Consider the following 18,662-nt stretch of genomic DNA (forward strand, 5'->3'; position numbering starts at 1 on the left):
CTTGTTTGAGATGACCACAGCCTGGTTTATGTGTGGCACGAATGTCACTTGCCACTTTTCAACCCAAGCCTGGATATTATTCTGATCTTGTTGCATGTGAACACGGACTGCTTCAGTATCTGGGGAGTCACGAATGTTGCTGAACATTGTGTAATCATCAGTGAACATCCCCACTTCTGACCTTATGATGGAGGGAAGGTCATTGATGAAGCAGCTGAAGATGGTTGGGCCCAGGACACTACCCTGAGGAACTCCTGCAGAGTTGTCCTGGAACTGAGTTGATTGACCTCCCACAACTACAGCCATCTTCCTATTTGTCAGGTATGACTCCAACCACTGGAGAGTTTGCCTCCAATACCCATTGATTCCAGTTTTGCTCGGGCTCCTTGATGCCACACTCAGTGGAATGCAGCCTTGATGTCAAGGGCTGTCACTCTCACCTCACCTCTGGAATTTAGCTCTTTGCAGAATCCCTTGCAGTCTCCAATGCTTTTAATGTCATCTTGATACCATCTATACTTCCAAACAGCTGTGAAAGACTATGTTGGGTTAATTTCTGCAGGTAAGTGTAACCTTTACATGCACACAGTGATTGTCACTGTACAAAGGGGATCACTTGAGTTCGACTGGGCATGGGCTGGATATGCTTCCCTGTGTCCTCATGGCCTTCACAGAACCTAGCTTCCAAAATTACCAAGGCATTGCAAATATGGCAAGTATAGAGAAACCCTCTGCTCTTGGGAGTTGGCTGGAAACTACAGGTCATAGCTTTCAATTATTTGTCAAATTGTTGAAGGGGAAATGAAGCGAGTGTTATCGCACAGATCTGTTTTAATGTGGAGCACACTACCTACAAAAATAGAGAAAGCAGGTTCTAGGGGAGCCATCAAAGAAATGTATTTAAAGAAAATAATTTGCATGGAGAACAGCCAGCAGACAGTAACAAAGAAACAAAGAAACCTACAGCACAGAAACAGGCCCTTTGGCCCTCCAAGCCTGCGCTGATCAAGATCCTCTGTCTAACCTTTCATCTATTTTCTAACGATCTGTGTCTATTTGCTCCCTGCCCATCCATGTACCTGTCCAAATATATCTTAAAAGACGCTAACGTGTCTGCGTCTACCACCTCCGCTGGCAACGCGTTCCAGGCACCCACCACCCTCTGTGTAAAGAACTAACCACACATATCTCCCTTAAACTTTCCTCCTCTCACTTTGAACTCATGACCCCTAGTAACTGAGTCCCCCACTCTGGGAAATAGCTTTTTGCTATCCAGCTGTTAAGAAAGTAGAACCAGTCCAATTCCTGGTTTATTGAAAGGCTGAAATCCCTCAGTTCATCAGTGAAGGGAGGACTGAGTCTAATCAAAGATGTTTTAAAATATAGATAAAAAAGCAACACATATGACAGAGGAAGCAGTGCAATCAGATGTAATGTTGATGACCAGTGAAATCCAGACGAATCCAGGGATTTGAAGCCAAATTCAAGGAACAATCCAGAACAAACAATAATACAGATCATGGACAGACCTTTCGGCCCTCCTAGGCTGCACTGACACAGTTTGCCCTTCCATATTAAAACTGTCTTCACTTACAGGATCAGTATCCCTCGATTCCCATCCTATTTATGTATTCATCCAAGTGCTTCCTGAATGTTGCTATTGGGTCTGCTTCCACCACCTCCTCTAGCAGCACATTCTGGGAATTCACCCACTCTGTGTGAAAAACTTGCCTCGCACCTGTCTTTTAAACATCCCTCTCTGCCAGGCACCTTGAACTGTGTCCCATAGTAATTGGCCCTTCTACTCTGAGAAAATGCTTCATACTTTCCATTCACAACAACTTCTAGGTAATGGCCATCTCCCCTTGGCTGCTCTATCAGTATCTCAGTATCAACATCCTGGGGGTTACTGTGAGAGACCCGAAACTGGAGCAGCTATTTAACCACTGTGGCTGCAAGAGCATGGCAAGGATGTTGGACAGAATGCACATATTCTGGCCTGGGCAGCAACTTCCACATTTCCCAAAGGATATGCTAGAACCACAGTTAGCCCCCAGCCGACAGTACTATTCTGGTCACCACATTGGAGGAAGGATACAATTACACCAGAGAGGAGACAGAGGAAAGTTGAGGATATTTGGCACATTTTAGCAATGAGGAAATATTGCTCAGACTGCATTTGATATTTTTGTAACAGAGGAGGCCAGGAGGAGATTTACTTGAGGTGTATAAAATTATAAAAGGGATAGATAGATGGATAGAATGGGCATACAGGTCAATATGCAAAGTAAGTAAATTTAAACTATTTGGCAAAATCATTAAGGAGGGCTTTGAGATTTTGAGGAGGTAGGAATCTGGAATGTGGAGTAAAAGGGTGGCAGGGACAGAAATTGTGATCACATTAAGAAAAACCCTGGATATGGAGAACACAATGAAGGAGCAAATTACTGCAGATTCTGGACTGAAAACAAAAATATGCTGAAAATCACTGTGGGTAAAGCAACATCTGTGGAGAGAGATAACAAGGTGTGGAGCTGGATGAATATAGCAGGCCAAGCAGCGTCAGAGGAGCAGTAAAGCTGACGTTTCGGGCCTACCTCTAAACCTTATTATCTCAGATTCTCCAGCATCTGCAGTTCCTACTATCTCTGTGGAGAGAGAGCAAGTTTGTTTTGTGTCTAAATGACTCAACATCAAATCTGGCCTCATATGTGAAGGAAGAAACAGAGTTAATGTTTCGGGTCCAGAGACTCTTCCTCAGAACTGAGGAAGGGTCACCGTTCCATAAGCGTTAACTCTGTTTTTTTCTTCACAGATGCTGCCAGGCCTGCTGAGCTTTTTCAGCAACTTCTGTTTTAGTTCCTGATTTACAGCATCCGCAATTCTTCCAGTTTTTATTGACTCTTCATCAGAGTGGATATGGAGAACAGACAGAGTTACAGACCAAGAGTTTCTATTGTCCCTCCAAACCCTCAGCCCCGTCGCCTTCTCTCCAGCTGCTGACTGAATGATCGCTCACTTTTCTAGTCTTCCCACAAAAATCAGAAACTCCTTCGGTAAATTCTAGTAAACCTCCTGAACTGCATCACTGTTCTGTTCTCTCTGCAAGTGCAAAAACCGCTTTGGAAATAAACCATTTGAAATGATTGACTGAAAGCATGGAACTGTTGCCACTTTACAATGCAAATAAGAAGCACTGATTAAGATTTAACTAGCTTCATATGTTTTGTGGTGAATCAGGTATTGTGGCTGCACTGAAGCAGTCTGCTTCTAAATAGGATTTGATTATTCTTTCAGGCAACATTCACTGCCTGTTGACAAGTCCTCATTGTGATTACAGAAAACAAAGCACTTGACAAGGTCAAAAAATGTGAAGCAATTCATTTCACCTCATGACCAGAGGACATGTTGAGAGTGGAGGCGGGAGAGAGTGAATCAGACAAGCTAATGGGTAACATTCAGAAAATGACAACAGCCACACTCAATACGATCATGTACTCCTGGGATTGGTGAGCGGCCTGTCACACCCATCGTCATTCTCTCCCTTGTTTCTATGGTGATGTGCCATACCTCCATCAATGCAGGCAGATCCAGGGTCTGTCTCTCTGTTGAGGCCTTCAGTCAGATGGCTGATGCCTGCCACCAGGCTTCTAAATGGAGGAAACAAACAAACAGACATTTGTTCACTTCCCCCAAAAAAATTCAATGCAGAAATCATATTTATATATCATCATTTACAACTTCAGATAAACTGACGACAGCACTCCCTCAATACTGACCCTCAGACAGTGCTCACTCCCTCAGCACTCACCCTCCAACAGCACGGTGCTCCCTCAGCACTGACCCTCCGGCAGTGTGGCACTCCCTCAGCGCTGACCTTCCAACAGTGCGGTGCTCCCTCAGCACTGACCCTCCGGCAGTGTGGTGCTCCCTCAGCACTGACCCTCCGATAGTGCGGTTCTCCCTCAGCACTGACCCTTCAACAGTGCAGCAATCCCTCAGTACTGACCCTCCGATAGTGTGGTGCTCCCTCAGTACTGACCCTCTGACACTGCCCACTCCCTCAGCACTGACCCTCCAACAGTGCTCGCTCCCTCAGCACTGACCGTCCAACAGTGCGGCACTTCCTCAGCACTGAATCCTCTGACAGTGCGGCACTCCCTCGGCACTGACCCTCTGACAGTGCAGTGCTCCTTCAGCACTGACCCTCCAACATTGCGGCACTCCCTGAGCACTGATCCTCTGAAAGTGCCGTGCTCCCTCAGCAATGACCCTTCGACAGTGCGGCGCCCACTCAGCACTGACTCTCCAACAGTGCAGCGCCCACTCAGCACTGGCTCTCCAACAGAGCAGTGCTCCCTCAGTAATGACTCTCTGAGAGTGCGGTGCTCTCTCAGCACTGACCCTCCGACAGTGCGGTGCTCCCTCAGTACTGACTCTCTGAGAGTGCGGTGCTCCCTCAGCACTGACCCTCTGACAGTGCAGTGCTCCCTCAGAACTGACCCTCCAACAGTGCGGCACTTCCTCAGCACTGAACCCTCTGACAGTGCGGCACTCCCTCGGCACTGACCCTCTGACAGTGCAGTGCTCCTTCAGCACTGACCCTCCAACATTGCGGCACTCCCTGAGCACTGATCCTCTGAAAGTGCCGTGCTCCCTCAGCAATGACCCTTCGACAGTGCGGCGCCCACTCAGCACTGACTCTCCAACAGTGCAGCGCCCACTCAGCACTGGCTCTCCAACAGAGCAGTGCTCCCTCAGTAATGACTCTCTGAGAGTGCGGCGCTCTCTCAGCACTGACCCTCCGACAGTGCGGTGCTCCCTCAGTACTGACTCTCTGAGAGTGCGGCACTGCCTCAGCACTGGCCTTCTGACAGTCTGACATTTGGCTAAAACTCCTACACCATTTATATGCTTCCTTCAGGAGATATATGCACAAGGTGTGAGGGAGTGCTGCACTATCGGACAGTCAGTTCTGAGAGAGCGCTGCACTGTCAGAGGGTCAGTGCTGAGGGAGAACCGCACTGTTGGAGGGTCAGTTCTGAGGGAAGCACTGCATTGTCAGCGGGTCAGCACTGAAGGTGTGCTGCACTGTCGGAGGGTGAGTACTGAAGGTGTGCTGCAGTGTCGGAGGGTGAGTGCTGCGGGAGTGGGCACTGTCGGAGGGTCAGTGCTCAGGGAGAGCCGCACTGTTGGAAGGTCAGTACTGAAGGAGCGCTGCATTGTCAGCGGGTCAGCACTGAAGGTGTGCTGCACTGTCGGAGGATCAGTGCTGAGGGAGTGCTGCACTGTTGGAGGGTCAGTGCTGAGGGAGTGCTGCAATGTCAGAGGGTGAGTACTGAGGGAGTGCTGCACATCGCACAGATGAGGTATTAAGCCTGCTTCCTGATCCAGCACTGCTCAGAGGGCCACGGGGAGCGGAGAAATCATTCACCATCACCACGTGACCTTCCTATCAGGATCATCTGATTCATTTGCATCATTCAAATGACTAGACAGGGAAAGCATGGATGAAGTAGTCACCACACTTCCCTCATCATTAACCACACTACTGGTGATCAATGCTTGCTCACCTCTCATGCTTCATCTCATTGTAAAGGAAAATGTTTCCAAGGATGGTATTTTTTTGGATCAATGAACCTTTGGGTTTCTGAAGCTTTGAAAGCATTTCCTCAATCAGAGCTGATTTTCCAACACCAGATTCACCTGCACAAATTAAAAACAATCAAAATTAAGGCTTAAAATGCCAACAAGGTTCAAACACGCATTCTTCTGGAATGATAGATAATAAAATGTGAGGCTGGATGAACACAGCAGGCCCAGCAGCATCTCAGGAGCACAAAAGCTGACGTTTCAGGCCGAGACCCTTCATCAGAGAGGGGGATGGGGAGAGGGTTCTGGAATAAATAGGGAGAGAGGGGGAGGCGGACCGAAGATGGAGAGTAAAGAAGATAGGTGGAGAGGAGAGTGTAGGTGGGGAGGTAGGGAGGGGATAGGTCAGTCCAGGGAGGACGGACAGGTCAAGGAGGCAGGATGAGGTGGTAGGTAGGAAATGGAGGTGCGGCTTGGGGTGGGAGGAGGGATGGATGAGAGGAAGAACAGGTTAGGGAGGCAGAGACAGGTTGGACTGGGTTTGGGATGCAGTGGGTGGAGGGGAAGAGCTGGGCTGGTTGTGTGGTGCAGTGGGGGGAGGGGACGAACTGGGCTGGTTTAGGGATGCAGTGGGGGAAGGGGAGATTTTGAAACTGGTGAAGTTCACATTGATACCATTAGGCTGCAGGGTTCCCAGGCGGAATATGAGTTGCTGTTCCTGCAACCTTCAGGTGGCATCATTGTGGCACTGCAGGAGGCCCATGATGGACATGTCATCTAAAGAATGGGAGGGGGAGTGGAAATGGTTTGCGACTGGGAGGTGCAGTTGTTTGTTGCGAACTGAGCGGAGGTGTTCTGCAAAGCGGTCCCCAAGCCTCCGCTTGGTTTCCCCAATGTAGAGGAAGCCACGCCGGGTACAGTGGATGCAGTCTACCACATTGGCAGATGTGCAGGTGAACCTCTGCTTAATGTGGAATGTCATCTTGGGGCCTGGGATAGGGGTGAGGGAGGAGGTGTGGGGGCAAGTGTAGCATTTCCTGCGGTTGCAGGGGAAGGTGCCGGGTGTGGTGGGGTTGGAGGGCAGTGTGGAGCAAACAAGGGAGTCACGGAGAGAGTGGTCTTGGAAGTCCTGGAGGAGGTGGAGGGTGTGGGTGGTGTCACGGACGTAGGTGGGGAGTTCCTGGACCAAAGGGGAGACTGCCGTCGAGACATTAACCGCCTCAACCTCTCCACCCCTCTCACCCACTCCAACCACTCCCCCCAGAACGGGCAGCCCTCCGCTCCCTCCGCTCCAACCCCACCCTCACCATCAAACCCGCAGACAAGGGTGGCGCAGTGGTAGTATGGCGCAATGACCTCTACATCGCCGAGGCCAGACGCCAACTCTCCGACACCACCTCCTACCGCCCCCTCGATCATGACCCCACACCCGAGCACCAAACCATCATCTCCAACACCATTCATGACCTCATCACCTCAGGGGACCTCCCACCCACAGCCTCCAACCTCATTATTCCCCAACCCCGCACGGCCTGTTTCTATCTCCTTCCCAAAATCCACAAACCTGCCTGCCCTGGTCGACCCATCGTCACAGCCTGCTCCTGCCCCACCAAACTCATCTCCACCTATCTGGACTCCATTTTCTCTCCTTTGGTCCAGGAGCTCCCCACCTACGTCCGTGACACCACCCATGCCCTCCACCTCCTCCAGCACTTCCAATTCCCTGGCCCCCAACACCTCATCTTCACCATGGACGTCCAGTCCCTATACACCTGCATTCCGCATGCAGATGGCCTCAAGGCACTCCGCTTCTTCCTGTCCCGCAGGCCCGACCAGTCCCCATCCACCGACACCCTCATCCGCCTAGCCGAACTCGTCCTCACCCTCAACATCTTCTCTTTTGACTCCTCCCACTTCCTACAGACTAAGGGGGTGGCCATGGGCACCCGCATGGGCCCCAGCTATGCCTGCCTCTTTGTAGGCTACGTGGAACAGTCCCTCTTCCGCACCTACACAGGTCCCAAACCCCACCTCTTCCTCCGGTACATTGATGACTGTATCGGCGCCCCCTCTTGCTCCCCAGAGGAGCTCGAACAGTTCATCCACTTCACCAACACCTTCCACCCCAACTTTCAGTTCACCTGGGCCATCTCCAGCACATCCCTCACCTTCCTGGACCTCTCAGTCTCCATCTCAGGCAACCAGCTTGTAACTGATGTCCATTTCAAGCCCACCGACTCCCACAGCTACCTAGAATACACCTCCTCCCACCCACCCTCCTGCAAAAATTCCATCCCCTATTCCCAATTCCTCCGCCTCCACCGCATCTGCTCCCACGATAAGACATTCCACTCCCGCACATCCCAGATGTCCAAGTTCTTTAAGGACCGCAACTTTCCCCCCATAGTGATCGAGAATGCCCTTGACCACGTCTCCCGCATTTCCCGCAACACATCCCTCACACCCCGCCCCCGCCACAACCGCCCAAAGAGGATCCCCCTCGTTCTCACACACCACCCCACCAACCTCCGGATACAACACATCATCCTCCGACACTTCCGCCATCTACAATCCGACCCCACCACCCAAGACATTTTTCCATCCCCACCCCTGTCTGCTTTCCGGAGAGACCACTCTCTCCATGACTCCGTTGTTCGCTCCACACTGCCCTCCAACCCGACCACACCCGGCACCTTCCCCTGCAACCGCAGGAAATGCTACACTTGCCCCCACACCTCCTCCCTCACCCCTATCCCAGGCCCCAAGATGACAATCCACATTAAGCAGAGGTTCACCTGCACATCTGCCAATGTGGTAGACTGTATCCACTGTACCCGGTGTGGCTTCCTCTACATTGGGGAAACCAAGCGGAGGCTTGGAGACCGCTTTGCAGAACACCTCCGCTCGGTTCGCAATATACAACTGCACCTCCCAGTCGCAAACCATTTCCACTCCCCCTCCCATTCTTTAGATGACATGTCCATCATGGGCCTCCTGCAGTGCCACAATGATGCCACCCGAAGGTTGCAGGAACAGCAACTCATATTCCGCTTGGGAACCCTGCAGCCTAATGGTATCAATATGGACTTCACCAGTTTCAAAATCTCCCCTTCCCCAACTGCATCCCTAAACCAGCCCAGTTCGTCCCCTCCCCCCACTGCACCACACAACCAGCCCAGCTCTTCCCCTCCACCCACTGCATCCCAAAACCCGTCCAACCTGTCTCTGCCTCCCTAACCTGTTCTTCCTCTCACCCATCCCTTCCTCCCACCCCAAGCCGCACCCTCATCTACCTACTAACCTCATCCCACCTCCTTGACCTGTCCGTCTTCCCTGGACTGACCTATCCCCTCCCTACCTCCCCACCTATACTCTCTCCACCTATCTTCTTTTCTCTCCATCTTCGGTCCGCCTCCCCCTCTCTCCCTATTTATTCCAGAACCCTCACCCCATCCCCCTCTCTGATGAAGGGTCTCGGCCCGAAACGTCAGCTTTTGTGCTCCTGAGATGCTGCTGAACTTCCAGCCTCACATTTTATTATCTTGGATTCTCCAGCATCTGCACTTCCCATTATCTCTTCTTCTGGAATGAGCTGGGTACCTGATGCTGAACCTCTGATATCCCAGTTGGAAATATCCTTTCACTTTGGGAAGAAGTGGATTCCCTGCCATAGGTGTGTTGATAAGGAAAAGAGTCACTGGCTTTGATTTTAACCAGCAGAATGGCTGTTCCATTTCAACCTGAAATTATTTAAAGAACATTACAGCACAGTACAGGCCCTTCGGCCTTTGATGTTGTGCCGACCTGCCATACCAATTTGAAGCCCATCTAACCTACACTATTCCTTGTACGTCCATATGCTTGTCCAAATGGTTCGATGATTATTATACTAGTGAGGTCATGGGGGAATTGGAATAATGTGTGTTCTGGAATAGATACTGGAAGATGATGCCTGTGATTGAAGGTCGAGTGATCTGCTAAAATATCCTCCAGCAGGTAGTGAGAACTCTATGATGGTATTTGACATCAAAGCAACTTGAGACACACCCACCATGTCCAAGTCCCAGGTTTTGACCATTACAAAGCTGTGTGGGGCACAGAGGGCTGCAGTGTGCAGGACCAATGCTTTCCTGGTCAAGTGACTGTATCTGCATTTCTCTCTCCTTCTCCTATTTATTTCCATTCAAGTTTTTGTTTCATTTTTAGCTGAATCAGAGCGAATTCTCATAGTGTTATATCAATTTCAGATTTCCACCCTTTTAATTCTAAACGCTGGATAATCACTGAGATCCTGCTTTTTATTTCTATCTCTAACTTGTCCATTAACTCTTGCAGTGTACCTTACTTCAATAAATCCACTGTCACATCTTCTACTCCTGGGAAAGTCTGAGCAACAATCAAACCTGCATCACATACTTTACAACAAATCTCTTGTTTAGGCACCCAGAACTGTCATGTATGCGTTTGTTTTAGATTTTTTATCTTGTATAAGACTCAATTTTGTAACAGAAACACAAAAACATAGAAAATAGGAACAGGAGTAGGCCATTCAGCCCTTCAGGCCCTCTCCACCATTTAATATGATCATGGTTGATCATCCAGCTCAGTATCCTGTTCCCACCTTCTCCCCATACCCTTTGATACGGAACTATAAACCGATGAGTCTGACGCAGTGATGGGCAAGTCTTTGGAGGGGATTTACACAAGGGACACAATTTACATGTATTTGGAAAAGCAAGGTCAACATGGCTTTATAGGTGGGAAAGTGTGTCTGACTAACTTGACTGAATATTTTGAAGAGATATCGAAGAAGATTGATGAGGGCAGAGTGGCAGACACTGTCTGTATCGACTTTGTCAACGTGTTTGACACAGTAGACTGATCAGCAAGGTTGGATTGCATGGAATTTTGGGAGTGCCAGGTGTTTGGATATAAAATTGGCTTGAAGGTAGGAGACGGAGGGCAGTGGTAGAGGGTTGTTTTTCAGTCTGGAGGGCTGTGACCAGCAGTATGCCACAAGGATCGGTGCTGGGTCCACTCCTTTTGTCATTTACATAAATGATTTGGATGCTAATAAATGAGGAATGGTTAGTAAGTTTGTGGATGACACCAAAATTAGCATTGTAGTGGATAGCGAAGAAGGCTAGCTCAGGGTACAATGGGACCTTTTAAATGGTAGGCATGGATTAATTTAAATAAATGTGAAGTATTGCATTTTATTAAGGCAGACCAGGACAGGTCTTATACAGTTAATGGCAGGGGCCTGGGGAGTATTGCTAAACAAAGAGACCTAGGGGTACAGGTGCATAGTTCCTTAAAAGTGGAGGTGCAGGTTGACAGGATGGTGAAGAAGGCGTTTAGCACGTTTGCCTTTATTACTCAGTACATTGAGTATAGGAGTTGGGTGGTCATGTTGCAGCTGTACAGGGCATTGGTGAGGCCAATTTGAGAATACTGCTTTCTGAAATAACTCCACAAAGGCCTGGATCCCTTCACCAAGTCACACTTTTTAACATGTGCATTGTACATGACACTGACTCAGCTAGCTCACAGCTGGGTCCTGGAGTGAACAGAACCTCTGACACTCCTGTTTATATCTATCACCCACGGCTCCCTGGCTAGACCAGGTTAACAGCATAAATCAGGGAATTCAGATTCTATGGAAAAACTCAGCAGGTCTGGCAGCACCTGTGAAGGTAAAAAACAGAGTTAACGTTTCAGGCCCAGTCACGCTCCCCTTCCATTTTTTCCTTTGCAGATTCTGTCAGACTGGCTGAACTGGATGTGAGTTTGCTCGCTGAGCTGGAAGGTTAGTTTTCAGACGTTTCGTCACCATTCTAGGTAACATCATCAGTGAGCCTCCGGTGAAGCGCTGGTGTTATGTCCCGCTTTCTATTTATGTGACACGCATAGGTTTCCTTGGATGGGTGATGTCATTCCCTGTGTTGGTGATGTCATTTCCTGTTCTTTTTCTCAGAGGATGGTAGATTGGCTCCAAATCAATGTGTTTGTTGATGGAGTTCCGGTTGGAATGCCATGTTTCTAGGAATTCTCGTGCGTGTCTCTGTTTGGCTTGTCCTAGGATGGATGTGTTGTCCTAATCAAAGTGGTGTCCTTCCTCATCTGTATGTAAGGATACTAGTGATAGTGGGTCATGTCGTTTTGTGGCTAGTTGATGTTCATGTATCCTGGTGGCTAGCTTTCTGCCTGTTTGTCCAATGTAGTGTCTAACCAGATAAATAGAAAGCGGGACATAACACCAGCGCTTCATCGGAGGCTCACTGATGATGTTACCTAGAATGGTGACGAAACGTCTGATAACTAACCTTCCAGCTCAGTGAGCAAACTCACATCCAGAACCTCAACCTGAGCTACAAATCTTCTCAAAACTCACTTGCTGAACTTTTCTAGCAACTTTGTTTTTGTTCCTGATTTACAGCATCTGCAGTTCTTTCAGTTTTTAACTCATATTCTACGATGCCCACTTAGCTGATCCTGTTTCAATCACGACATGTGAAATTCTGGTCTCCTTATTGTTGGAAAGATGTTGTTAAACTTGAAAGGGTTCAGAAAAGATTTACAACAACGTTGCCAGGGTTGGTGGGTTGAGATATCGGGAGAAGCTGAATAGGCTGGGGCTATTTTCCCTGGAGTGTCAGAGACTGTGGGGTGACCTTATAGACATTTATAAAATCATGAGGGGCGTGGGCAGAGTGATTTAGCCAAGGTCATTTTCCAAGGGTAGGAGAGTCCAAAACTAGAGGGGCATAGGTTTATGGTGAAAGGGGCAAAATTTTAAAGCAACCTAAGTAGTGACTTTTTCATGCAGAGCGTGATGAATGTAAGGAATGAGCTGCCAGAGGAAGTGGTGGAGGTGGGTATAATTACAACATATAAAAGGCATCTGGATGGGTTAATGAATAGGAATGATTTAGAGGGATGTGGGCCAAATGCTGGCAAATGGGACTAATTCAGTTTAGGATATTTGGTCAGCATGGACGAGTTGGACCGAAGGGTCAGTTTCCATGCTAAACTGTTCTATGACTCTATCACTCTGTAACTATATCCGTCTCTTTCTTGAAAATATTTCTGTGGCAGAGGGTTCCACAGGCTCATTACTCATTATCTCAGTCCTAAATGGCCTACTCCATATCCGTTGACTGCGACTTCTGGTTTTGGATTCCCTAGTCACTATGAACATCCTTCCTACATTAACCCTGTGTAAACTAGTTAGGATTTTATAGGTTTCTTTGAGATCCTTCTAATTCCCTCATTCATCTAAACTCCAGTGCCAATCTGGTCTCTTTTCATATGTCAGTCCGTCAGCCCAGCAAACAGCCTGGTAAACCTCGGTTTCGTCCTTCCACAGCCAGAACATCTTTCCTCAGATAAGGAGACCAAAACTGTACACAATACTGCAGGTGTGGTCCCACCAAGGCTCTGTACAATTGTAGCTGCTGTACTACTCCATGCTTCCATCCTGGAATCCTCTTGCAATGGAGGCCAACGTCCCATTTACCTTCTACACCCCCTGCAGAACCTGCATGCTTACTTTCAGTGACTGGGGTATACAGACACCCAGGTCACACTGCACATTCCCCTTTCCCAATCCATCATCATTCAGATCATAATCTGCCTTCCTGGTTTTGCTACAAATGTGTACAATCTCACATTTATCCACATCATACTGTATTGGCCAGACATTTACCCACTCACTCAGTCTGTCCAAATCACGCTGAAACATCGCTGCATCCTCCTCACAGCATAGCTTTGTGTCTCTTGCAAGCTTGGAGATATTACATTTAGTTTCCTTAACTAGGTCATTAATATGTATTGTGAATAGCTGGGGTCCAAGCACTGTTCGTGCAGTGCCCCAATAGTCAATGGCAGCCATTTAGAAAAGAACCATTTATTCCTTCTCTTTGTTTCCTGTCTGCCAAACAGGTTTCTATCCATTTCAGTACACCACCTCTAATACTATGTGCTCTAATGTCACATGCTAATCTCTTCTGTGGGACCTTATCAACAACTTTCTGAAAGTTCAAGTAGACTAAGTCCACTGGCTCCCGATCATCAACCCTACCAGTTACATTCTGAAAATCTCCAATAGATTTGTCAAGAATGATATCCCTTTCATAAATCCATGATGACTCTGTTCAATACCACCAGTGTTTTCTAAATGCTCAGCTACTGAATCTTTTATAATGGAATCTAACATTTTCTCCATGACTGATGTCAGGCTAAACCATCAATAATTCCATTTTTTTCTCTACCTTGTTTTTTAAATCATGGGGTTACATTAGTCACCTTCCAATCTGTGGAGTCTGTAGAATCTTGGAAGCAGACCACCAATGGTCACTTCTTTAAGTATTCTGAGATGTACTTCGATCCAAATAATGTCCCCAACACCATTTCCCTACTAATACTGATTTCCTTCAGTTCCACCCTCTCACTAAACTGTGTATTTCCCAAATTTTCTGATTTGTTATTTGTGTCCCCCTTAGTGAATTCAGGCCAAAGCATTTAATTCATCTGCCATCTCTTTGTTCCCGATTTTTTCATCCCAAGTTTTTAATTGTAAGGGGCCTACATTTGTCTTCACTCTTCTATAGAAACCTTTACAATCAGTTTGTGCAATCTCCATAAGCTTAGTTTCGCATTGTATTTTCCTCCTTCATCAAACCCTTTGTACTCTTTGCCAAACTTGTTGTCTGTTGCACTCTCCACAAACTGCTGCCCGTCCTCAGGTCTGTTGTTTTTATTTGTGGCCTCTTCCTTGGGTCTTATACTACATCTAATTCCTTGATTTATGATGCCAGCTTAAGGTTAATGCTGGACTAGTCAGATTCCTGCCTTAACAGATGTATGTTTTACATATGTAACGTGGTTGCTCTGGCAGTCAGTCGTTGAACATACTGACATGGAGATGTCAAAGTACTTTTCATAATAGAACATATATTTATTACATAAAAGAAAATAAGAAGACAAATCTATATGTATAGGAAAATGCAATTTGAAAAGATCTTATTATTAACCATGAAAAGAATAACTCAATCCTCTTTCCAGCAAACCCTTACAGATATTGATTATTTATTACAGATTACAAGTTCACAAGCCTTTTTTTTGGCACCTTCCTGCATATTCACCAGCTGTGATTTACCTCCTCTCTCCCTAAGACACAACCACGTGCAAACTCACTGACTTTCCTCACCGAACTTGAAGCAAAGCTCAGGGCATTTTCCTGCCTGTGTACTTGGATTATTGTAACACCTTAAGGCTTATTTCAAGCTCTGATGGCCTAGAGACTGTCAAAGCAAACTTCCCTTCTGCTGGTTTGGATTTTTTCTTCTGAACTGAGCCTGCTGCTGCCCTTCCTTTCTGTTGGACAAAATCTCAACTTAATGGTGCTTTGACCCATTGCTAGAAAAAGTGAGTTTCTGTCCTCAAAAAGAAAGTCACCTTCACAGAACAAAAAGCTTCTACATTCAAACCCGAGTTTGCAAGTAACAAGAAGATATTATATATTATGAACCTATATCACAATGTGTAGAATATGATGACTTTCTCTGCAGTGCACTGGCTAATGACAGAATGACATGAGAGCTCATATGTAGTAATAACGTCTCCCACTGTGATACATGGAATCATCACTATTTCCACATTCTGACCGATAAGGTGGATGTAAGTGTGGAAGGATATGTGCAGGCCAAACTCTGATATTCTCTAAACATTGCTTTTAGCTTCAGGGTCCTCCACATGAATGTGCAACATCTCAGCTGCAACACTCAATCTCAATATTAAGGTTTAAGGATACCTGATATACTACCAAATAAGCTGTGGTGCTCCAGACGTGGCCTCACCAGCACCTTGTACAGTTGCAATAAAGATGTCCCGACTTTTATATCCAACTCCCTTGAAATTCCATTAGCCTTCCTGATTACCTGCTGTGTCTGTATGCTATCTTTCTGTGTTTCGTGCACAAGAAACCCCCAAGTCCCTTTGTGTTGCAGCTTTCTGCAGTTTCTCCCAATTTAAATAATACTGTTCTTTTGTTCTCCCTTCCAAAATGAGCAACTTCACATTTTCCTCAGTACACTCCAATTTCCAGCTTTTTCCCACTTACTTAAGCTGTCATTTATCTCTCTGTAAACTTGTATCCCTCTTGCAAATTGCCTTTCAACCTATTTTTGTATCATCTGCAAATTGATCTCCAGTATCTACTCTTCCTTCATCCAAGTCATTAGTATAGATTGTAAACATTTGTGGTCCCAACATTGATCCATGTGGAACCCACTAGTTACAGGTCACCAGCCTAAAAAAGAACCCCTTATGCCACCTTGCTACTTCCTGCCACTGAGTCAATTCTCTATCCAGGACAATATATTACCTCCAACACAGTGGGTTTTTATCTTATGAGTTAACCTTTTATGAGGAACCTTGTCGAAGGCCTTCTGGAAGTCCAAATACAACACATCTACTGGTTCCCTGTTATCCACTCTGGTTTAGATTTCTTTAACAAACTCTTGTAAATGAGGCAGACATGATTTCCCTTTCAATGAAGCCATGTTTGACTTTGCTCAATTAGATTATGATCCTCCCTAATGTTCTGCTATTACTTCCTTAAGGATTGATTCTAACACTTTTCCAACAGTGGATGTTAGGCTATTCAGCTGAGAATTACCCATTGTTTTCCCTCCCTCCCTTTTTGAATAGGGGTGTAACATTTGGCAGTTTTCCAATCCCATTCCAGTCATCCTCTGTCCCAACCTCTTCCATCAAGCAGAAGATACAGAGCTTGAACACACACACAATTAGGTTAAAGAACAGCTTCTTCCCTGTTGTTATCAGACTGCTCAACAGACCTCTCTAATTTCATATCTAATGTTGACCTTGCTTTGTGCAGTGTAACCTGTATGCCTCGCTCTGCCTAAACATCCAATGATCTGTATGTCCTCGCTTGCTATGATCTACTTGTACTGTTGCATGACAAAATTTTTCACTGTTCTTAGGTACATCTGATGACAATAAATCAAATGAAATCAATGGTCCAGTATTTCTCCAGTATCCAGAGTTTTGGAAAATTACAACCAACTGCATCCACTATCTCTGCAGCTACCACTTTTGGAATGCTAGGATGCAAACCATCAGGGCCAATGGACTTACCTGCCTTTAGCCCCATTAGTTTGTATAATATAACTTCTTTACTGAGGATGACGGTACTTAATTCCTCCCCCTTATTCTTTAATATTAATGGAATGTTCAAAATATCTTCCACCATAAGGATGGTTGCAAAATATCTGTTTAATTCCTCCGCATTTCCCTATTTCTTGTAATTATCTTCCCAGGAACAAAAACAAAATTGCTGGAAAAGCTCAGCATCTGTGGAGGAGAAAACAGAGTTAACATTTCGGGCCCGGTGACCCTTCCTCAGAACTGATGGTGGCTGGGAAAACGTCAGTTTATTTGCAGAAAATAGGGAGGTGGGTGGGGTAGGGAGTATATGATAGAATAGAGCCCAAACAGAGAGAAAGACATTTGGACAGACAAAGGAGTTGCTAACGATCAGGCTGGGAGGGTAAATAGTTGTTAATGGGGACTGTTAGTGACTAACAACAGGGGGTGTGTAGTGACAGGCTTTGTGGTAACAAAGAATAGATTCTTGGAAGTGCAGGTGAAGTGTTGCTTCATCTGGAAGGTATGTTTGGGCCCTTGGATACTGCATCCGCTGCTCACAATGTGATCTCCTCTGGGGAAATGAAGCAGAGACTTGGCAACCGTTTCACAGAATATCTACGCTCTGCTTGCAAAAGAGACACTGAACTGCTTGTTGCTTGCCACTTTAATGCACCACCTTGTTCCCCGGCCAACATCTCTGTCTCCGGCTTGCTGCAGTGTTCCAGTGAAGCCCAGTGCAAGCTGGAGGAACAACACCTCATTTTCTGCTTGGGGACCACACAGCCCTCCGGACTCAATATTGAGATCAATAATTTTACGGCCTAAACTCCACCGTGTCCCAGCCCCCCACCCCACACACCAGGCTTTGTTACCACAAAGCCTGCCACTACACACCCCCTGTTGTTAGTCACTAACAGTCCCCATTAACAACTATTCACCCTCCCAGCCTGATTATTAGCAACTCCTCTGTCTGTCCAATTGTCTGTCTCTCTGTTTGGGCTCTATCCTATCATTTACTCCCTACCCCACCCACCTCCCTATTTTCTGCATATAAAAACTGACGATTTCCCAGCCACTATCAGTCCTGAGGAAGGGTCACTGGGCCTGAAATGTTAACTCTGTTTTCTCCTCCACAGATTCTGCCAGACCTGCTGAGCTTTTCCAGCAACTTTGTTTTTGTTCCTGATTTACAGCATCTGCAGTTTTTTTGGTTTTTATTACAGCATCTGCAGTTCTTTTGGTTCTTATTTAATAATTATCTTCCTAGTATCATTTTCTGAGGGGCCTACATTCACTTTGATGTCTCTCTTCCATTTTATACATTTAAGTGTGCTCTTATTGTCAGTTTTAATATTCCTTGCTAGTTTATCTGATGGTTTATTTTCCCCTTCTTTATTATGTTTTTAGTGCTCCTTTGCTGGATTCTGAATTTATCGCCAGTCTTCAGGGCTAACACTGACCCACCCCCACTTCCTACTTACTAACCTCATCCTGCTCCCTTGACCTGTCTGTTCTCCCCGGACTGACCTATCCCTTCCCTACCTCCCCACCCGCACTCACTGTTACTGGCACCATCCCTAACTCTTTAACTTGTCTGTCTCCTCTCTACCTATCTTCTCCTCTATCCATCTTTGATCTGCTTCCTCCTCTCTCCCTATTTATTTCTGTGCCCTCTTCCCCTCCCCAATTTCTGATGTAGGGTCTAATCCTAAATGTTAGCTTTCCTGCTCCTAAGATGCTGCTTGGCCTGCTGTGTTCATCCAGCTCCACACCTTGTTATCTTGCACTTTCCTTAACCTCATTGGTTAGCCATAGTTGGCTTACACCACTCTTCCCCCCCCCCCTCCCCCACCCTGACTTTTTCTCTAATTGCTCCTCCTCAGTACAATATATTT

At 46.6% G+C, this 18,662-nt stretch overlaps 1 protein-coding gene across 1 annotated transcript in view; it reads right to left on the bottom strand.

Moving 5' to 3' along the window:
* Positions 1-18,662, bottom strand: part of LOC125452334 (dynein axonemal heavy chain 6-like) — a 920,763-nt gene that overhangs the window by 499,059 nt on the left and 403,042 nt on the right. The window contains exons 45-46 of the mRNA XM_059645527.1: positions 5,574-5,706; positions 3,571-3,650 (exon numbers count right to left, since the gene is read on the bottom strand). Of these exons, the coding sequence (XP_059501510.1) occupies positions 3,571-3,650; positions 5,574-5,706 (213 nt within the window). The remainder of the gene's footprint in view (positions 1-3,570; positions 3,651-5,573; positions 5,707-18,662) is intronic.

The sequence above is a fragment of the Stegostoma tigrinum genome, chromosome 4 (assembly GCF_030684315.1).
Source record: "Stegostoma tigrinum isolate sSteTig4 chromosome 4, sSteTig4.hap1, whole genome shotgun sequence".
NCBI lineage: Eukaryota > Metazoa > Chordata > Chondrichthyes > Orectolobiformes > Stegostomatidae > Stegostoma > Stegostoma tigrinum.